Source organism: Malus domestica, chromosome 17 (assembly GCF_042453785.1).
Source record: "Malus domestica chromosome 17, GDT2T_hap1".
NCBI classification, from domain to species: domain Eukaryota; kingdom Viridiplantae; phylum Streptophyta; class Magnoliopsida; order Rosales; family Rosaceae; genus Malus; species Malus domestica.
The window spans coordinates 23,731,588-23,754,511 of record NC_091677.1 but is presented as its reverse complement, the minus strand read 5'-3'; the positions used below and the strand labels follow the sequence as shown (position 1 = coordinate 23,754,511).

Sequence of the window (22,924 nt, the reverse complement as noted above, 5' to 3'; positions counted from 1 at the left end):
GTTTGGGAGCATATGCTCCTATCAACTTTACCCGGGACACACAAAAGAAGTACTTTGATCCTATTAGACGGGGGAGGGTGAAGAAGCTAGGACAGAAGGGTAGAGTTCAAGAGAGCAAAATGCGTTTAGGAACGTGGAATATAGGAACCTTAACGGGAAAATCTATGGAAGTAGTGGAAGTTATGGTGAGGAGAAGGATAAATATTATGTGCCTACAAGAAACTAAGTGGGTTGGTAGTAAGGCAAAGGATCTAGAAAACTCAGGGTTTAAACTTTGGTATTCGGGCACAAATAGAACGAGAAACGGTGTTGGCATCATCGTGGACAAGACCTTGGTACAAGATGTTGTAGATTTCAAGAGGGTAGGAGATAGAATCATGGCAATCAAGATTGTAATAGGACAAGAACTTATCAATGTGATTAGTGCGTACGCACCTCAAGTAGGGTTGGATACGAGTTCGAAGGAGAAATTTTGGGAAGATCTTGGAGACTTGGTGCAAGGAATTGCTCAGACGGAGAAGTTATTTATAGGAGGAGATTTAAATGGACACGTGGGCAGGGAGACAGGCAACTATGGAGGTTTTCATGGTGGCCATGGTTTTGGGGAGAGAAACGAGGATGGGGAAGCTATCTTGGATTTTGCAATGGCATATGATCTCTTCTTAGCCAACACCTTCTTTAAGAAGAGAGAAGAACATGTGATCACCTACAAGAGTGGATCGTCAAAAACACAAATAGATTTTCTTCTAATGAGGAAAGGGGATCGTATAACTTGTAAGGATTGCAAAGTTTTATCAGGAGAGAGCGTGGCTAATCAACATCGCTTGTTGGTGATGGATGTACATATCAAAAGAGTAAGACAAAAGAACAAGACTTGGAAGTGCCCAAGGACTAGATGGTGGAATCTAAAAGAAGAAAAACAAGTCATTTTCAAAGAGAAGGTAATCACCCAATGTGTGTGGGATAGAGAGGGGGAAGCTAGCCAAATGTGGGATTCCATGGCTAGTTGTATCCGAAAAGTAGCAAAAGAGGTATTAGGAGAGTCCAAGGGCTTTGCCCCACACCAAAAGGAATCTTGGTGGTGGAATGAGGAGGTACAAACAAAGGTGAAGGCTAAGAAGGAATGTTGTAAAGCCTTATACAAGGAGAGGACCGATGAAAATGGTGAAAGGTATAGAAAAGCGAAGCAAGAGGCGAAGAAAGCTGTCAGAGAAGCTAAGTTAGCAGCTTACGACGATATGTATAAACGACTAGATACCAAAGAAGGAGAGTTGGATATCTATAAACTATCTAGAGCAAGGGAAAAGAAGACAAGGGACCTAAACCAAGTGAGGTGCATCAAGGATGAGGATGGAAAGGTTCTTGTTACAGAGAACGCGGTTAAAGACAGATGGAGAGGTTATTTTCATAATCTTTTCAATGAAGGACATGAAATGAGTGCTTCTTTAGGGGAGTTGAGTAACTCAGAAGAGTGTAGAAACTACTCTTTTTATCGTCGAATCCGGAAGGAAGAAGTGGTTGTAGCTTTGAAGAAGATGAAGCATAAAAAAGCAATAGGCCCAGACAATATACCAATCGAAGTGTGGAAACTTTTGGGAGAGACAGGTATAACATGGCTCACTGACCTTTTCAATAGGATTTTGAAAACGAAGAAGATGCCAAATGAGTGGCGAACGAGCACTTTGGTGCCTATCTACAAGAATAAGGGCGACGTACAAAATTGCATGAACTATAGGGGTATTAAGCTAATGAGTCATACAATGAAGCTCTGGGAGAGAGTCATTGAGCATAGATTGAGGCAAGAGACACGGGTTTCTGACAACCAATTCGGGTTCATGCCAGGGCGCTCAACCATGGAGGCAATCTATCTCTTACGAAGATTGATGGAAAGATATAGAGATGGGAAAAAGGATTTACACATGGTCTTTATAGATTTGGAAAAAGCGTATGATAGGGTCCCAAGAGACATTCTTTGGAGGATTTTAGAGAAGAAAGGAGTACGAGTAGCATATATCCAAGCTATAAAGGATATGTATGAAGGAGCAAAGACTGCCGTAAGAACTCATGAAGGACAAACCGAAAGCTTTCCCATAACTGTAGGATTACATCAAGGCTCATCCTTAAGTCCTTACCTTTTTGCGTTGGTAATGGATGAGTTAACAGGACATATTCAAGATGATATTCCTTCGTGTATGCTTTTCGCAGACGATATAGTGTTGATAGATGAAACTCAGGAAGGGGTAAATGCAAAGCTTAACCTTTGGAGAGAAGTGTTGGAATCTAAAGGTCTTCGCCTAAGCCGATCAAAGACAGAATATATGGAGTGCAAGTTCAGTGCAAATGGAGGCCAAAACGAGTTAGGGGTGAGGATCGGAGATCAAGAAATACCAAAGAGCGACCGTTTTCGTTACCTAGGATCTATCTTGCAAAAGAACGGAGAATTAGATGGAGATCTCAACCATAGAATACAAGCTGGATGGATGAAGTGGAAGAGTGCATCCGGCGTGTTGTGTGACCGTCGTATGCCACTGAAGCTCAAGGGAAAATTTTATAGGACGGCAATAAGGCCGGCGATGCTGTATGGCACAGAATGTTGGGCGGTGAAACATCAACACGTACACAAAATGGGTGTAGCGGAGATGAGGATGCTTCGTTGGATGTGTGGACACACGAGAAAGGATAAGATTAGGAATGAGGATATCCGGGGTAAAGTAGGAGTAGCCGAAATTGAAGGAAAGATGAGAGAAAATCGGTTACGGTGGTTTGGACATGTGCAAAGAAGGCCTACTGACGCTCCGATTAGAAGATGCGACTATGGGACAGAGGTTCAGGGCCGAAGGGGTAGAGGAAGACCTAGGAAAACTTTGGAAGAGACTCTAAGAAAAGACTTAGAGTACTTGGATCTAACGAAGGACATGACACAGGATCGAGCACAATGGCGTTCTAAGATTCATATAGCCGATCCCACTCAGTGACTTGGATTTTCCAAGTCTCCAACCGAGAAGTTTTCCTCACTCGGGAAATTAAGGGAACACTACCCCAACCTACATGCTCCACTCAGAAAGCTTCAACATACAAGCTTCAACAAAAGAAAATTCAAAGAACTTAGCGAAGAAGGCTTTGGTGTATTTAACACAATACGTTGAAATGAAGGAAAGCTTATTTATTGATATCCCCGATAAGCTACAAATATGTACATATACATGAGTCAAAATAAACACACAAAAGGGAGCCTTCACAAAGGTTGCTTAGGAGAAGTCTCAGCAGTCGGTAGAGCCCCAGAAAGAGAAGGCACCGGAGGGGGATCATTTGGAGCCTCAGTACTGGACAGAACCCTAGAAGGAGGAGGCATCAGAGGTTGATCATTCGGAGCTTCATTACGCGGTACAGCCCCAGAAGACGAAGGCAATAAATGCCTTTGGAACAAACCCACAAATCTCTGATGATCAAGTAAAACCTGACCATCAGTTTCCTTCATCTGGTCAAGCTTCCTCTTCATGTTTGTAGCATAGTCATGTGCGAGCCGGTGCAACTGTTTATTCTCATGCTTGAGCCCTCTAATCTCCTGTTTGAGACTCATCACTTCAGCCGCCAATGATTCAACTTGGCGGGTTCGAGCAAATAGGCGTTGGGCCATATTAGACACAGAACCTGCACACTGAACACTGAGAGCCAGCGAATCCTTAACAGCTAACTCATCAGACCGTTTGGAAAGTAGTCTGTTATCTTTGGGAGTGAGAAGGTTCCTGGCCACCACCGCAGCGGTCATATCATTCTTCATCACGGAATCCCCAACGGTAAGAGGACCAGTAGGGGAGACGAAGGATGGGCGCCATATGTTGTCTGGAGAAGGCGGGGCTGCCTCTTCAACAAGGTTCAAGTCAAAACGACGGTCGGAGGGGCCAGACATCTTCAAAGGTGTTGAAGAGAGAAGAGGTCGGACAAATCAAGATCTTAGAAGTGCAAGAATGAAGCTTCTACTGGTGGAGATTCAAGTGTGCTTTGGAACTTAATGTCAGCCCCTATAAAAATCTGCACTCGACGGAGCTTTAGAAATCGAAGAGGCGCCTGCTCAGAAATCGAAGAGGCGTTTGCTTTCTCAAAAGCTGGGCTGCTTAGAGATCACGAGGGTTGATCTCAGAAATCGACGAGGCGTTTGCTTTCTCAAAAGTTGGGCTGCTCAAAGACCACGAAGGCCGATCTCAGAAATCGAAGAGGCGCTCGCTTTCTCAAAAGCTGGGCTCCCCAGAGACCACGAGGGCCGATCTCAGAAATCGAAGAGGCACCTACTTTTCCAGCCTTGTCAGCACCTGTCACACGCACACTCAGCTTTGCGGAAATTATGGGCATTCTGTCGAAGACTTCTGGGGAAGTAGAAAACACATGAATCTTACTGTTCAATCACCCACTTCCCACACGCAACAATAGCTCATGGGTACCACATATAACTTTGCCAAAGTTCTCTGCCAAAGTTGAGCACGTGAAGCTTGCAGCTCCCACTACATCTCTCTGACCAAGAAGGGTAAAAGAATAGCAAAGAAACAGCACTAACAAAGTTTAGACCCATAAATTTTGAAGGTCTAGCTACCATATTATTACCCACAAGGGTAAAGGAACAGTACCAATGCTGGATAATTGGAAAGTCCCTGTGTGTCAACCTCTGTGCTTCGTGGCAAGGTAGACTAGCAAACATGCCCAACCTTTACTCACATTCGAGAAAACACTCCCAATAAGATTGCTTGCTCCAAAATCGAAGAGGCACCGTCCTCCGAATCTCGAGAGCCAGACTCCCAACATGACTACTTTCTTAAAAATCGAATAGAGGGTAAAGGAACAGTACCATTGCTGGATAATTGGAAAGTCCCTGTGTGTCAACCTCTGTGCTTCGTGGCAAGGTAGACTAGCAAACATGCCCAACCTTTACTCACATTCGAGAAAACACTCCCAACAAGATTGCTTGCTCCAAAATCGAAGAGGCACCGCCCTCCGAATCTCGAGAGCCAGACTCCCAACATGATTACTTTCTCAAAAATCAAAGAGACACTGCTCCCCGAATCTTCGAGAGCCAGACCCCCAGCATGATTGCTTTCTCAAAAATCGATGAGGCATCGTTCTCTGAATCAATCGAAGAGGCGCTCGCTTTCTCAAAAGCTGGGCTGCTCAGAGACCACGAGGGCCGATCTCAGAAATCGAAGAGGCACCTACTTTTCTAGCCTTGTCAGCACCTGTCACACGCACACTCAGCTTTGCAGAAATTATGGGCATTCTGTCGAAGACTTCTGGTGAAATAGAAAGCACATGAATCTTACTGTTCAATCACCCACTTCCCACACGCAACAATAGCTCATGGGTACCACATATAACTTTGCCAAAGTTCTCTGCCAAAGTTGAGCACGTGAAGCTTGCAGCTCCCACTACATCGCTCTGACTAAGAAAGGTAAAAGAATAGCAAAGAAACAGCACTAACAAAGTTTAGACACATAAATTTTGAAGGTCTAGCTACCATATTATTACCCACAAGGGTAAAGGAACAGTACCACTGCTGGATAATCGGAAAGTCCCTGTGTGTCAACCTCTGTGCTTCGTGGCAAGGTAGACTAGCAAACATGCCCAACCTTTACTCACACTAGAGAAAACACTCCCAACAAGATTGCTTGTTCCAAAATCGAAGAGGCACCGTCCTCCGAATCTCGAGAGCCAGACTCCCAACATGACTACTTTCTCAAAAGCGAAGAAAGGGTAAAGGAACAGTACCATTGCTGGATAATTGGAAAGTCCCTGTGTGTCAACCTTTGTGCTTCGTGGCAAGGTAGACTAGCAAACATGCCCAACCTTTACTCACATTCGAGACAACACTCCCAACAGGATTGCTTGCTCCAAAATCGAAGAGGCACCGCCCTCCGAATCTCGAGAGCCAGACTCCCAACATGATTACTTCCTCAAAAATCGAAGAGACACTGCTCTCCGAATCTCGAGAGCCAGACCCCCAGCATGATTGCTTTCTCAAAAATCGAAGAGGCATCGTTCTCCGAATCTCGAGAGCCAGATACCACAGACCATTTTTTCAAAGTGCTCTGACAGAGTTAAAACATGTGACCAAGCAGGGTAAAGGAATAGCATTACTACTTGTTGTTAGGGAGACTCCTATATATGTCGACCTCCATCCCCAACGGACAGGCAGACCTGCAAAAATGCTCAACCCTTCATCATATCTGAGAGGGCACTCCCAACGAAGCCTTTCGAAATATTCAGCTTTCTTTCCCCCCGATAATACCTCTGCAAACAAGCTATACTAGAGCAAGAATATCTCATATCATCAGGGTTAAAAGCAAGAGTATCCCATATCATGCTTTTTCCCTGTCTTTTCCTTTGACCTTATTTTTACCTGCAAGACAAGGAGAAAGAAAGCAATCAGTCAGCACTTGGAATCAAGCTTCCAGCCAGGAACTGACTGCCTGGAACCCCTTACCTGATTACTTACCTGGCATTACTCTCGAGTACTCATCTTCAACATCTTATGTTTCCAGGGAAGATTCCGCATCTGCTTGAGGAACAGATAGGGCAAGTGCGAAGGATACAAGGAAGCATGTGGAGACAAGCGTAACAGCACACGTGCCGATACATCCATTACTCTGTCAAAAGCAAAAGTATCCCATATCAGCAGGGTGGAACGTACTCTAGATTTGATGGACTTGTTTTGACCCTCAAATTCTTCAGTCGGCCTTATACTCTGGAGGAAACCAGAAAACCCTCCAGCTCAGTTCAAGAATAAGCATGTGGAAAGTTACTTCTTCAAAAGCAAAAGTATCTCATATCATCTCTTCTCATTTTTCTTCTCTTTATCCTTCATGCTGCTGCAAGATGGGGAGAAGGTGAACAATCAGTCGGAGCTCTGATTGCTTACCTTGTCTGTCACCTCTTTCAGCAGACCCCCTAGCTCGGCGACTTGGGGGACTCCTACTACATGGTTTGTATCGCGCTTGACCAAGCCTGAAACTACAAGTAAGCTTCAAGTGAAATTGATACATTACCTTGTGCATCTCCACCAGTTAAAGATACCACCCCTGGATGGAGGAAGAGTACTTCCAGAGAAGATGCCACATCTACCTATGAGACAGATAAGGCAAGTCAAGACGACACCACACTCCGATACTTAGAAGTTTCGTGATTACGAGATCATTCTCCCACATTATTTCCTAATTTCATTTGTACTAAATCATTCACTTGTACTCACTAAAGGAGAGCTTGAACCTATGTACTTGTGTAAACCCTTCACAATTAATGAGAACTCTTCTATTCCGTGGACGTAGCCAATCTGGGTGAACCACGTACATCTTGTGTTTGCTTTCCTATCTCTATCCATTTATATACTTATCCACACTAATGACCGGAGCAATCTAGCGAAGATCACAAAAAGCGACCGTTTTCGCTACCTAGGATCTATCTTGCAAGAGAACGGAGAATTAGATGGAGATCTCAACCATAGAATACGAGCTGGATGGATGAAGTGTAAGAGTGCATCCGGCGTGTTGTGTGACCGTCGTATGCCACTGAAGCTCAAGGGAAAATTTTATAGGACGGCAATAAGGCCAGCGATGTTGTATGGCACAGAATGTTGGGCGGTGAAGCATCAACACGTACACAAAATGGGTGTAGCGGAGATGAGGATGCTTCGTGGGATGTGTGGGCACACGAGAAAGGATAAGATTGGGAATGAGGATATCCGAGGTAAAGTAGGAGTAGCCGAAATTGTAGGAAAGATGAGAGAAAATCGGCTCCGGTGATTTGGACATGTGCAAAGAAGGCCGACTGACGCTCCGGTTCGAAGATGTGACTACGGGACAGAGGTTCAGGGCCGAAGGGGTAGAGGAAGACCTAGGAAAACTTTGGAAGAGACTCTAAGAAAAGACTTAGAGTACTTGGATCTAACGGAGGACATGACACAAAACCGAGCGCAATGGCGTTCTAGGATTCATATAGCCGACCCCACTTAGTGGGAAAAGGCTTTGTTGTTGTTGTTGTATCATTATTTTATTATCCATACAAGTAAAGGTTTTTTTTTTTTTTTTCCAAAGTGTAAATGGGTATTTACAAGATATATAATAAATGTACATAAATCCACCTAGATCGCCTAGGCGCCAGGCCCCTGCCTATCGCCCGACTTGCGCCTAACGTTTTTTAGAATCTTGGTAACGACACACAAAACAATTCACTTTCAAATGTTTGTTTTCATATAATTTCTTTAATTTCTCCCTCCTCCCTTCATCCTTCTATATTCTTCATTTCCTTCATCTATTATTTTACATCTTTAGCACAACAAATAAAAATAAATAAAAACTAGAAACAAAAAGTTGCAAATATTCAGTTTGGAGTGTAGATATCTCAAAGACGATAAATTATGATGTAAGATGGCTTGACGAGGAGCGTCAAAATCGCTACCCTGTTCAGCAGTAATGAATTATGGTTATAAGAAACAGAGTTATCAAAAACGTATCAGAATGAATTATTCCTTACAAAAATAGGTGGCGAAATGAACATTAGATTATAACATCCTTTTATATACTACAATTAAAAAGCTACTGCATTTCAGCACTGAATTTGTCCAGCTCCTGGATAAGTTAGGTGAGGCAACGCAAAGACTAAGAAGCCAAACCGCAACCCTCGTTCTAATCATATTTACAAAGTTAGCATTCGAATGGGGTTTTCTATCACTTCCAGGACCATCTTTTCCATTTTCGGTTTAGTTGCAAGTTCTACAATGCATCACCTTTATAATTTCGTGTTTCTTTTCCTTTCGTTTTCAGCCAAGTTCCAACCTCGACGATACTAGAAATTTGTAGGATGTGATGCTGTTCAGCTGGCACTTAGTAGGGTGTATGACCTGCAGAAGAATTAGTCACTTCATGAGTGAGTTAATTACACAGCAGCAGGGATACAACAGCAACGATTAAAATTTGATTACTATGAAATAATGAGCTCAAATGCAATTACGAAAAGCAATCAATCGTATGAATAGCCGATATAGCATCCTTTCACAAGTACATCTTTTTATTTTATGTTTTTTCTTATAAGCAAGTCTCCAACCATCTTAAATCTGAAACAATCATTAAAACCGTGCGTAGGTAGAGTGCAAGAGCCTCGACGCTAAATTATAAAATCAATTTTACTAGTAAAAGATGAGAAACTACGTCATACCAGATCCCCCTGAGGAAGACTTATGAATGTCATCAACCTTGCCGACTGCCTCAAGAATTGACGAGTAAGTAATGAGATCATATTCAAAACCTTTTGAATCCATCTCTTTCATCAGCTTTGCAGCCTCTTCAAGCAAACCAGCTCGGCTTAGACAACCAAGAATAGTGTTATAAGTAACTGCATCTGGTTCAATCTTAGAATGCTGCATTTTGGAAAACATTTCCAAAGCCTGATTTGGGCCACCCGTCCTAGCCAAGCCGTTCAAAATAATGTTATGTGAGTTTAGGTCAGGAATGCAGCCGTTTTCTTCCATGACTTTAAGCAAGGAATGTGCTTCATCTATCATATCAGCCCTCACCATCCCTGACATGAGCGCATTATAAGCATACACATCTGGACTGCATCCAAGTTTCTTCATCTCGTTAAAAAGATCCACAGCATCATCGAGACGCCCACATTTCCCAAAATGTTTAATCATCACAGCATATACCCTAGCACTTGAACGACCACAATTTTCTTTCAATTCTTGGAATAACTCATTCGCAGCTTCGTATCGCTTTGCTTTTCCAAGACTGTTGATCAGGCTGCAATAGGCAGCTGGACAAGGAGGAAAACCCTTCTCATCCATCTCTTCGAGAAGCAACAAAGCTTTCTCTACTCTATTTGTTTTGCAAAAACCATCAATAAGAATTGAATAGGTAAATGAACTGGGAACAATTCCATTAACCTTCATCTTCTCAAACCATGAAGCAGACTCGGAAGCTGGAGCTCTGGATTCAAATAACGCTTTGATTACAGTGTTATAAGTCACCACATTAGGTGTGCAATGCAAAGATGACATCTCGTTGAAAATCTTAATAGCATCTTCTATACGACCTTCCTTTCCCAAAATGTTTATCAAATTGTTCATGAGCACAACATCAGGCTTACAACCCTCCTTCAGAAGGTTTTTGTATATAGCATAAGCATCGTCTACTCTCCCGGCTCTGCCAAGCCCCCTTATCAATTCAGTGTAAGTGAAAACAGTAGGCGGGCACCCCTTCTCTTTCATCTCCTGCGCTAAGCTTAAGGCTTGCTCAACCTTGCCTAACTTGAAAAAAATTGCCAATAAGGTAGTGTATATCTTTGCAGTTGGATGTAAACCATTATCCTTCATCTCATCAAACAACCTAATGGCAGAATCATCACGACCCAATTTCCCAAATGCGGATATCAGTGCACTGTATGTAACCGTGTCTGGGAAACAGTTACCCTCGTTACACATCTCATTGTAGAGCTCATGGACCTTGTCATGATGCCCTTCTTGCATCAGCATTAAGATCATGGAGTTGTAAGTATTTGCAGTTGGTTTGCACTTGTGGCCTTTGATCTGGTAAAACACAGATAATGCCTTGTTCACCAACTTAGCCCTGCCCAAGACTCTTATGATTTTGGATAATTCAGCTGGCTCAATAATGCGTGCACTCCGAGCCATTTCTTGGATTGTTCTCCACATTTCACCAAATGCACCAGCCTCGTCCAAGCAGCGGATCAATGCCATGTACGTGGTTGAATCATGTTGGAAATTCCTTCTCTTCCCAGCCCACTTGAAAAACTGAACCTTAACATTGACATCTACATCAATCTTGAGAACCGCAACAACCAATCGATGATCGACTCTCAGCTTCAGAACTTCCAGTGCCTTTTCTGCATCAGGTCCCCACTTGAAAATTTTCAAAATCTTGGTGAATCTCTCATCCAACATCCTAACTGAAGGGTCCTTCTTTGACATGTTTCTACTCATGGGAAAGTTTCGCTCTTCCCCAGATGCTGCTTTAGGCAACTGGAACATTTTGACTATCTCACTTTCTGCTTAATCACAACACAGAAACAAGTAATCACACAACATTCACTAAGTATATTCAATCAAAACCCAGTTGCTAATATATAGATATTTATGACTCCACACACACACATGTATGTATGTATGTAGCAATACAAGTTGTTCACATATATAGCATAATCTTCTCAACCCCAATTCAAAAACACAAAAAAAGAGAGAAAACCCATTTGCAGAAAATTGAAAAGGAAGCAAATGTTTTGCAAATAATTAAGCTGAAATGGAAGCATAGACAATGCAGATTACCTGTTTGATTAATTCTCCCAAGGAGCTGAGGAGAGGTTGATATGCACCGCTTTAAAGCAAACGAATTTGCAACCAATTTTACCATAATGCACGCTGTTTTTGCATCCGAATTCACACCTCGGGATCAGAGTGGACGAATCCGCTCATGCTAATTTATGCAATAATTTGTGTTAACTTACAAATTGTTGTTCCGGCCGGCCTTCAAACGAAAATCTTGCGACAGGAGCTGCTGTTCCGGAGTCAGTTAGCTGATACAAGATACAGGGAAGTAGCAGTCGCGCCGTTGTTCGAACAGGGATAAGAGAAGCACGGAGGACGTAGTAAGGGGAGAAAGCAGAGAACGGAAAGGACGGGAAGAGGGAGACTTTCGTTGCTGTTGCCCCTCTCTCTCATCTCTAATATCGGAAATATCGGTAGTTCAAAAATACGAAAATTTCGATGGAAATATCATGATATTATCGATATCGATAAAAATTAAATAAAAATCACCGAAATTATAAGAAAAGGTTGGAAATTTTTATTGAAACTTTGCAGGATGTTTATTTAGTCAATTATCTATTAGTTTATCACAAAAAATTGGAAGGAAATGCATTGCATGATAGATATAACTGATTTAAGTTGATTATATAGCGAGCTGACAAACATTGTGAGTGTAGAAAATATGTAGTAATTAATGAAAGAAGTTTAAACACACCATAATCATTTATATATAATGAATTAGTACAATATTTTACACTTTATACATTACATGATAAGATACATGAGTAGGAAGGTCTAAAATATCGATGATATCGGAAATATCGGTAGTCAAAAAACACGAAAATTTCGATGGAAATATCAGGATATTATGGATATTTTAGACCACGGTTAGGAGTAATGTTATCCATGTTTTCTATCACATTTTTATATCACGTTAAGTGACATTTAAAGTGGATAGCCACTATCATTTGAATTAGAGTAATGTTATTCATACCATGTTTTGTACCACATTTTCATACCACCTTATGTGGCATTTGATATGGACAACCATAACATTTGAATTAGAGTAATGTTATCCATACTGTGGATGCAAATTTCTTCCTCCTTGATCTTGGACAAAATTGCATCTACAAAACAATTAACACCTTTGGTTAAGGCCAAAAGCTTCACGCTATCACGATGAATGGGGGGCTTTGGCCAAAGAACCTTCGATGCCAAAATTAGAATTTAGAGAGAAAAGTGTTTAGAGAGTTTTTGGAGTTTTGCAAGAGTATAGACTTAGGTTTTTAGAGAAAAATGAGAAGTATTTATAAGGCATGGCCGATCCCCTTTGGAGAAAAGGTGGCCAGCCTTTGGGATGCTTTTTGTGTGCATTTTGTGGTTTAATGTGTGAGTTATTTGGCAATTAATCCATTAATTAGCCAATTAACACATTTTTGGAATGAATTTTTTGGAGGTTATATAATTTATGTGGAATATTTTGTATGTTATGGAATGATAGCTAATTGATTAGCTAAAAGAGGGAAAAGAGGTAAAAAATATATGGAATGAAATAGGTTTTGAGAATTACCTTGTAAGAGGGATTTGATGAGAAGATTTTTGAATTGTTACATTTTTAGGCACTTTTGACTTGGTTGAGGGATGATTGCTCGCTGCTCTCGCGTAGGAATCCCGTTGTACCTCAAGGGTACTTTTGTTCTCTTTTGTCTAGAAATCCACGTGTTGCCTTGTGATTATTTTTGGCTCCACAAATGCCTTCACACTTGTTGGGCTGCTCGCAGAAAATGACAACAGGTGTAGAGATTTTCTTGCTTTAGGAAACTTTGAATTGTTTCCTATTTTGATGTTGATTCTCTCTTTTAATAGGAAATTAGATCCTTCTAGGAAAAAGAAATAAATTTCTCTCAAAGCCTATTTATGTCCACCTTAAGTGGATTATTAAATCAACTTTGGAGAGCAACTTATTCTACCTTACAAGAGAGAGAGAGCCTAGAGGATATTTGTTCCCCCTTCTCTAGCAATCTTCTACATCTTGCCCATGCAAATGATCGTCTTTCGTTGCTTGCTTCGTCTTCTCGTTGCTTCTAGGTAAGAAAAAAATTAATTTTCTTGTCTTCTTGAATTTTTGGAAGCCTCGGGCTTGAAATTTGGCTCGACGAGGGTCGAGGATTTGTGAGAGAGTGGCTTGGGAAACCATGGCAAGGTTATGCCTTGTGGGTCTTCTTCTGTCTTGGGCGCTGGGGCGCGAGTGTGAAAGAAAATTGGCTAGGCTGTGGGGCCTGGCAGCTTTGCTGGGCTCCTGCGGCTTCAGGCCTTTACATTTTTTTTTTTGGGCCGATAGGCTTGTTTTTTTTTTTAACATTAGGCCATGTGGCCTGTTTGTGTCTAAGGCTGCTATGCTGTGGCCATTTTTTTCCCTTTGTTTTTTTTTTTGTTTTGAACAACCCTCTAATGAATCTTCTTTGTACTTTTGTAGAATTCCTTCAAGTATGTCTTCCTCGAGCTACAAGAATGATGATGGTGTGCCGCCGTTGTATCGTCAAGGCGGGTCTTTGAGCAATGTTGGCTACTTCAAGGCTGCTCACTTCAAGATTAGCTCCGATGATTTGTTTAGAGACTTCCTTGAGGCATATTGGCATGCCATTCCATCGGGAGTGCGTGTGAAACGAGTTAATGATGGTAGCAGTCGTGAGCCATGCAATGGGGCTCGGAGAGCCATCAAGTTTCACCCCTATTATTTCGTGTTAGGGTTTACTTTTTCTATGCCGCATTTCTTCCAAGAAGTGTTCTGCTCCATGAAATGTGCCCCTGTTCAATGTTCTCCGAACGCGGTCCGCGTGATGGTGGGATTCCATAATCTAAGCCAATTCTTCAACTTAGATCTAACTGTCAACGAATTTTGGTATTTTTTTGACATAGGTCACATCGATGGAGTTGGGCAGCTGCGATCTTATCATAGGCTTTTTGATAACTCGAGCAAGGGAGATCATGATTGGGCCAAGGAGACTTTGGAGATAAGTAAAGAATGGGAATCTGATTCTTCCCCTGAGTTGCGTGTACCAACGGTCTTCGTACTTGGTAAGTAGGCTGCTTAACCTTTTCAGCTGCTTTGTTTTAATGCTAAGCTGCTCTTCAAATTTTTTATTATCATCCACTGCTTTTGTAGATTCGGAATTTTGCTTAACTCCTAAGGTTTCTCTGGACATGAAGAAAGTACATGTCACTATAGGTATCCTTTCTGAATATCGTGAGTGGCGTTGGCTGCTTAGTCATCTTCGTAGGGAAAAAGGTGGGCTACCCCCGAAATAGTAGATAAAACGGATCAAGGCAGATGCGTTGGCTCGTCCTATCACTGTGATGGAGTCTGCTACCAATGAAGGTGGAAAGAAAAAACATTCCCCACTTGCTCAAGAGACGTCTGCTGAAAAGAAATCGAGGACTGCTCATGAGGGTTCTCTGGCTGCTCAAGAGATATTTGCTGAAAAGAAACTGAAGACTGCTTCCGCTGCTCGTAAAGGTTCATCAATTGCTCCTAAGTTTATGATTAACTTGACTTCCTCAAAGAACGAGAAAGAAAGGTTTGCTGGATCTGTGTTGGTGGTGTCTGCCATTTCGAAGGCTACTAGCTCTATTACTAATAGGATTGCCCAGCGTATAAGTTCTTCCTTACCACTGGTTCCGAAGTTTGTATCAAATCATCCATCTGGGGCTAAGTCTGGTTCACCTTTAGAGAGGCTTGCTACTATGAAGAGCGACAAGGTGTCCCTGTTTGCTAAAGTGGCACCAAAACTCATCCCCTCTGTTGCTGAGACCAACTCGTCTACTGAGACGAAGGAGACTGCTCATGCGGGCAGTCGTGAAAGATCCACCAAGTCTGTTTCTAGGGAAGTTACCGAGATTTGTGCGCTTTTGAAACCAAATTTGCTTGAGGACATGGATGTATGTGCCAAGTTTGTTGATGACATCGAATGGATTGTTGGCCTGAGTTCCTTCGCAAAGCACACGATCGAGCATATAAGGACTGTTATACTAGCCATGATGCAGAAAACAGCGATTCTGGCAGCCGAGTCCATGCTTCTTGATCAAGAGGATACCAAGGCTACCAAGAAGGTGGTAAGAACTGTGGCAGCCGAAGCTTATTCTTTGGCCGAGAAAGTCAAGAAATTGGAATCTGAGCTTGCTGCTTTGAATGGGTCTAATATCTCTGCAGCTTGAGACCTCTTGCCAAGAGATCGTGGATTTGAAGACCATACTTGACACAATCTAAGTAAAGTATGAAAGTGCAGAGAAGAAGCTCGAGTGTGACCTACCTTATATTCAAGATCTTGAACGATCCATCTCTGAACTTCGCTCCGATGCTTATGCAAAGGATGAAGAATTGATCGCTGCTTACAACCAAGTGATCTACTTCAAGAAAGCTGTTGATAGGTTTGAGCCTCAAGTGTTGGAACTCCAAGGTGCCCTGAAGATCAATGACAATATGAAGAAAGAAGTGGAGAAGCTACAGCGGGTTCGTGCTTGTCTGCTCAAGGAGAATGAGCAGTTTGAGGGTAAGAAAGCTGGGTTTGAGGGTTCGCTTACTCAAAACCAAACCGATTTCTACAAGTTAGGTTATGTAGATCATCTCTTTGGGTGGCCGTCTGACTTCGAATTTTCTAGTAAAGACTTCGAGACCTTTTCTATTTCTCCAAAAGACTTGCTTGCCTTTACTTTTAAGTCTTTTATTGGTGAAGTAGTCAGAGAAGTTGGTGCCCAGGTTGGGGCATCTGAGGGTGAAGCGCTGGATGATACCGCTGCTGAAGGGATCACGGCTGCTGAAAGTGTGGCGACCGAGTAGTCGTGGGATGTCCAAGCTGCTGAATAGTAGCCTTTTAGATAGCCTATAGGATTTTCTTTGTTTTTCCTTGTTGCTTTCACTTTGCTTGAACTCCTTCGATCTTTGTTTATCAATTTTGCTAGCAAATTTAATAAACTTGTCTCCTTCGCTTTTCTCCATTTTCGCTTTTTTTGTTCATGCCCCAACCTTTAAACTTTATAGACCAGTGGCAGGTGTGCTACTTTTTTATAAGCAGACAGGCCCGTCTAGCCTATGCAGCCGTAAGTGTTGGTGTAGAACTTTGCAAAGTTGTTAGCCATAAGGTTGGCAGCCGAATGCTTTACTTACAGAAATAGGTAAATCCGTGTAACCACTAGGCTGTTAACCTTGACTTTCTCTAATTCCATAGGTTGCGTAACAAGTATCACAACACTTTAGGACTTGATATAGGTTGTTTTGCGCTTGGCAGAGGTGAAGCTTATCGACTACGTAGCATCTCAGTAGTGGATAAATCTTCATATATACACGCTAGTTTGTTTAACCTTTCACAAGAATGTGCAGTTGTATAAGTCTAACATGGTTTTACTACTTAAAAGGTAGGCCATAGGTAGTTTTCCGAAAATCGTAAGTTACCTTAGTGCACTCGGTAGCAGTTTTAGATTTCCAGGGTAACCGTCCATCGGATACCCTGCGTAATGTGTCCCCTCCGTCTCTAGGACCCAGTTCCCTGCGGATTAGGCCTAAAGACCCAAAATCATTCAATTAGCTAAGCTTTAAAAAAGACCATTGTGGCTACTTCTAGGAATCCCGGCGCAAGCCATCGTGCATCTAGTTACACTAGGGGGCAGCCAGGCTCATCCACGTATGGATATTCAGAGTGTAAAGTTTATCCTCCCGTTTTGGAGTGCATGGTTGGTCCCTCGGGATGGGGGTGCAATTCCTACGGTAAGTCCCTAAGAAGGGTGCAATCTTCTTTTGAAATGCAGGAAAGATAAGTTGTTTTAATCGAGCCAAGTTGTAAATTACTTCTGAATTCCTCATTGAAAAATGAATGAAATGAACGAATAACTTAGCTGTAAAAGACTGCATGACAACTGGATAGTTTTCGGCTTGCGAGGTGGTGCTCGTTGAGCCGTTTGAGTCTTTGTGTCTTGATATAATGGGAGGTCATACATGGTATTTCCTCAAATTGTAGGCGTTCTATTGCTTCTTGATCTATTTTTCATTCATGGTGGCGAGGGTGTAGTTACCATTACCGCCTACTCTGCTCATCTTATATGAACCTTCCCATATAGGATTCATCTTTTTCGAGCCTTCTCTGTGGGCAGTGATGAAAGATTTTCTTAGGACTAGATATCCAGGTTAGAATTGTTAGATCTTGGCCCTTTTATTGTAGCTGGACAAAAGCTGCTGCTAGTAGGCTGCGATGCGGGTGACGGTCTACTCACGCTTTCCTCTACCAGATCTAAGCTTATGGCCATCTCTTTATTGTTTTGCTCTATGTTTGGCAGTAAAGTGTTAACGCTTGGCACAATAATGTTGGGAGGAATGATTGCTTCTACCAAATGTCAGAGAAAGAAGTTTCACCAGTTGCTCGCCTTTTGGTGGTGCGATATGCCCATAGACATCCGGGGAACTCATCTGGCCATTTTCCCTTCTTATCGGTGAGGGATTTCTTGAGGCAGTCGAGGATCATCTTGTTGGATGCTTTGGCCTACCCATTGCTTTGAGGATACCATGGCGTGGACATGTGTTGTTTGATGCCGTATTTTTGGAAGAACTTTACCAAATCTTTACCCACAAATTGCGGGCCGTTGTCGGTGACGATGGACTGAGGGATGCCAAATCGGCAAATGATGTTCCTCCATATAAAGCGTTCTATGTCCGTTTGAGTCGTGGTTGTCATAGGCTCTACTTCTACCTATTTGGTGAAGTAGTCGGTTTGCACGATCATTATGCCTCTGCTCTCAGTAGTAGGTGGCATTGGTCCTACTAGGTTGATTGCTCACTGCATGAATGGCCAATGACTCGTCTGTGGGTGTAGTTCGTTGGTAGGCAGTGCTGGTGTCAATTTGTAGCGTTGGCAGCGACCGCATTTTTGTATTAACTCCTTTGCATCTTGGTGCATGGTAGGCCAGTAGTAGCCTGCGTTAAGAGCCTTCTGTGCTAAGGATTGGCCTCCGGATTGATTTCCATAAACGCCTTCGTGGATTGAGTTTAGAACCTTCAAGTCATCGAGATGTGCTAGGCAGCGGAGATGTGGTCCGGTGTAGAATCTTCAGATGTGCTAGGTAGCGGAGATATAGTTCCACATATAGTAGCGTGCTGCCTTGATTTGGAGCTTCTTAGACTCCAATCTTTCCGAGGGGAGCATGTCGTTGACCAGGTAGTCTATAATAAAACTTTGCTAGTTGGGAGTTATATTAACCTGTGACACTTCGGTTATTGGCTCCGCCTCTATGCATAGCTTGTCTAAATATTCCACCGGAATATAGTGTTTGAATTGGTGGTCGAGGGCAGAGCCGAGGCCAGCTAACGCATCTACGTGGGCGTTATCTGCCCGCGGGACTAAGTTTGTAATGCCTCAAGCTACTTGTGTACCTTATCTAGGTATTGCGCCATCCTTGGATGTTTTGCCTTGTATTCTCCAGTAGTCTGGCTAGTGATTAACTGGGAATCGGAATGAATTGCAAGTTTCTTCACTACCAAATCTTTTGCCATTCGGAGGCCTGCTAGTAGGGCCTCGTACTCTGCTTCATTATTGGATGCTTTAAAACATAGAGTGATTACCTGCTCGAGCATTGAGCCATCTAGGGTGACAAAGACCACGCCTGCTCCGGAGCCTTTGTAGTTGGATGCGTCGTTGACATGTAACTACTAGAAATCTTCGTTTGGGGGAGCAGGCACGGCTGAGGTGTGCTTGGCTGCTTCTGGGGTACTACTAGGCTGCTCTGTGGCGTTGCCTAGGCTAGGCACGAATTCTGTTATAAAGTCTACTAAGGCTTGGGCCTTTATTGCCGTGCGGGGTCGGAAAACTAAGCTGTATTGGCCAAGTTCCAACGCCCACTTCATCACTCGTTAAGATGTGTCTGGACCATGTAAGATTGATCGTAGAGGATACTAAGTCATAACAATGATTGTATAAGCTTGAAAGTATGGTTTGAGTTTCCGAGTCGCAACAACTAGTACCAAAATTAATTTTTCGATCTTTGAATATGTTGTTTCCATATCGAGAAGAGCTTTAGAAGTGTAGAATACTGGCAGTTGGGCCCTCAACTCTTGTTGTACGAGGGCAGAGCTTACTGCTACTTCGAAGACTGCCAGGTAGATGTATAAATCCTCCGTTGCTTCCGACTTGGATGGTAAAGGAGGTGATGTGAGATATTTCTTCAGGTCTTGGAAGGCTCGTTCGCATTCTTCATCCCACTTGTCTCGTTGTGCCCTCTTGATAGCTTTGAAAAAAAGGCTTGCATCGATCGGTGGACTGCGAGAGGAAGCGGTTGAGAGCTGTTGCTTGTCCGGTCAAACTTTGGATCTCCTTCAAGGTGGTTAGAGACTTCATCTCTAGGATCGCTTGGATTTGCTTGGGATGTGCTTCTATTCCTCGTTAGGTTACTAAGTACCCTAGGAATCGGCCTGAAGATACCCCAAATGTGCATTTAGTGGGGTTAAGCTTCATCTTGTACTTTCTGAGGATGCTGAAAGTTTCTGCCAAGTTGCGGATATGATCTGACCGCCGTTTGCCCTTTACCATTATGTTGTCGACATAGACTTCCATGGTTACCCTAATTTGCTTCTTAAACATGATATTTACTAACCTTTGGTAAGCGGCTCATGCATTCTTGAGGCCAAAAGGCATGACCTTATAGCAGTAGGTGCCCTGCTTAATCACGAACGCGATTTTCTCCTTGTCGGGCTCATACATGGCTATTTGGTTGTAGCCGGAGTATGTGTCTAAAAAGCTAAGTAGCTGGTTCCCAGAAGTTGAATCTACTAACAGATCGATCTGAGAACAGGATAAAGATCTTTTGGGCATGCTTTGTTGAGATCAGTGTAGTCTACACAAACCCTCAATTTGCCCTTCTCTTTCTTCATGACTAGTACGACATTGGCAAGCCATGCCGAATGTGCTACCTCTTATATGAATCTAGCCTCCAATAGCTTGTCCATTTTCGCCTCAATGATCGTTACTCATTCGGGTGCAAAATGTCTTCTCTTTTGGATCACCGGTTTGGCAGTGAGGTCGACGTGCAGCTTGTGACAGGCCACCTCAGGGTTAATGTCGGGCATGTCAAATGGTGACCATGCGAAGACGTCTCGATTTTTTCTAAGGAAAGTCGTGAGTTCTTCCTTCTCGGTTGGGCTTAGTCGTGAGCCAATTCTAGTCGTCTTTTCCGGTTGCTAGGGATCCAGAATGATGTCTTCGGCGTCCTCTTCGGGTTTCCATCCTATCTCGTCTGCTTGGGCGTCATCTTCTCGATCTTTCTACTGTAATTGCTATTTGGCAACCTCTATGTCCCTTTGGACTTCGGTAGCTTTTACGGGGGTATAGGTTTTTTTTTTATTCTTTCAACATTTACACAGTGCATCGTCGGGATATGGCATGGTCAAACTTGATCTCTCCGACTCCTCATCCCTGGATACGGAATCATATTTTTTTATACTTGACGGAAGTGACGGTATCCAGCTTAATCAACTAAGGTCTCCCAAGAATCCCATTGTAAGGAGACGAGTCACTTATGATCGTGAATGTCTGCTTAGAGACAACTGTTGGTGTTTTCACGTCAAGTGTGATGTAATTGATGGCAGTTGAGGTGTGTCCGTTGAATCCGGTGAGTACCTCTGCTTGGCGTATGATTGTGCTTTCCAGGCCCATCTTCTGAATGACTGAGACTTGAAGTAGATTGACTGCACTTCCATTGTCAACCATTATCATGTCAACTATAGCATGGGCTAGTTGGACAAATACTACTAGTACATCATCGTATGGGAAATCGACGTCTTCTACAGCTCACTCAGTGAAGCCGATGATAGGTCCAGGTTGGGTATCGACTGTTTGGACTTGCAAGATTAGTAAAGTCTGTTAAATCTTCCTCTTTTTGGAGTTATTAGTGGCCCTCAAGTGTTTGGATTCAGCAAAGATGCCATTGATTCGAATCGTCTTAGTTTGTGGCTCTTCATCATCATTTGCATTCCTTTTTGGCTGTGCAGCTAGCTTGTCCAAGTATCTATCGACCTTGTCTTCTTTCACGAGCTTCTCTAGATAGTTCTTCCAAGTATAGCAGTCGTCGGTTGTGTGACCAGGACCTCTGTGGAATGCGCAATACTTGGTGTGGTCCAACTTGGAAGTATCTCCTTTTGATTGTTTATGTAGCTTGAACAATGGCTCGTTCTTGATGTCATGAAGGATTTGATGGATCAGAATTGAGAACTTAGAATAGCTCTTAGTTATCAGGCCTTCTTTGGTTGTGGGTCAGTCCCTACGTTTAGCCTTCTGCCTGCTCTTGCTGGGCTGCTTCCTATCTTCCTTCCTTTGAGTCACTGCCAACTCTTTTCGAGGCTGCTTGGGCGCCTTTTCTGCTCATCAAGCCTTGTCCTAAAGTGCATGCTTTTTTGCTAGGGCAAAAGAATCTGCTAGAGTTAGGTCTTATTTCATGATTATTTCTTCAAACAATGGGTGGTCTGCTAGGAGTCCTTTTTGGAAAGATGCACTTGTTATTGAGTCGTCACATCCGACAATCTTTGCCTTCTGTGCTTTGAACCTCTTCACGTAGTTGCGGAGCGACTCCTTTGGGTTTTTCTTCACGTTGAATAAGTGATCAGACTTTTTCTTTATCGAGCGGTAGGATGAGTATTCTTTGGTGAAAACCAAGGAAAGATCATCAAAATTTCGAATGGATCATGGTGGCAAGGTGTGAAACCAATCTTATGCCTCACCTTGTAGAGTAATGGTGAATATTTTGCACAGAAGGGCATCGTTGTTCCGGTAAAGGACCATCGCGCTTCGGTAGTGCTTCAAGTGTCTCTCTGGATCTCCATCTCCTTTGAAATATGTGAAGTGCAACACGCTAAACTTGCATAAAAGCTCTGCCTACTCAATCTCATCCGTGAAGGGTGATCTACTTAATTGGTCATGTCCCACCGTAGTGCCTTATCGGCTGCTTCGTTGCGTTGAAAATCACGCAATCGTTCGTTGAATAGTCTCTCTACCTTTTCTTGGATTTGCCTTTGCTAAGGTAGAGGAGCTCTTAGCTGCCCCCTGTCTTGACCTACTGGTCTGCTCTTCCATGCTCCTGGCTTGTTCACGCCGAGGCAACGGTGCATGTGGCTCATCCCTAGCAGGCATGAGAATTCTTTACAGGCTGCAGGTTGAACTTGATTTGGATTGAGTGACTGCTTCTCTTTGTCCGTTGTGCTACTTGCTCCGATGTGATGTGAAGAATGCTCATTGCGGACCTAACCGCAAATGAACATTTTGCTTAGAAGGCTGCTCATGTTGATTATCGGAGCGTGGCCCCAACCGTGAATGTATACTTGCCCGTGGGCCTAATCGAGAGTGCACGCTCATTCGCACGCTAAGACAGGAGTATACGTTATCTCAAAGACCCAATCGGAAGTGTACACTACCCGAACGCTCGGTTTGTGGTTGGTTGAGTGGCTACTTACCAGGTTGCTGCTGGAGAGGTTCATCATTGCCCTTATCCTACTTCGGGACACCTCGTCTGGGGCATGTTGGATCTCGGTGCGTTGCAAAAGTTGATTCACCAAGGTCATTTGTTGTGCTAGGGCGCTCGTCAACTCCATGACTT

At 43.1% G+C, this 22,924-nt stretch overlaps 1 protein-coding gene across 1 annotated transcript; it reads right to left on the bottom strand.

Annotated features, from left to right (window-relative positions):
• Nucleotides 1-8,479: 8,479 nt before the first annotated feature.
• Nucleotides 8,480-11,720, bottom strand: LOC103417302 (pentatricopeptide repeat-containing protein At3g16010). Its single transcript, XM_008355494.4, has 3 exons — nt 11,321-11,720; nt 9,196-11,043; nt 8,480-8,881 (listed from the first exon to the last, which is right to left on the bottom strand). The coding sequence occupies exons 1-3, from the start codon at nt 11,403-11,405 to the stop codon at nt 8,865-8,867; spliced, it is 1,950 nt and encodes a 649-aa protein (XP_008353716.3). The 5' UTR covers nt 11,406-11,720; the 3' UTR covers nt 8,480-8,864.
• Between the last annotated feature and the right edge of the window lie 11,204 nt (nt 11,721-22,924).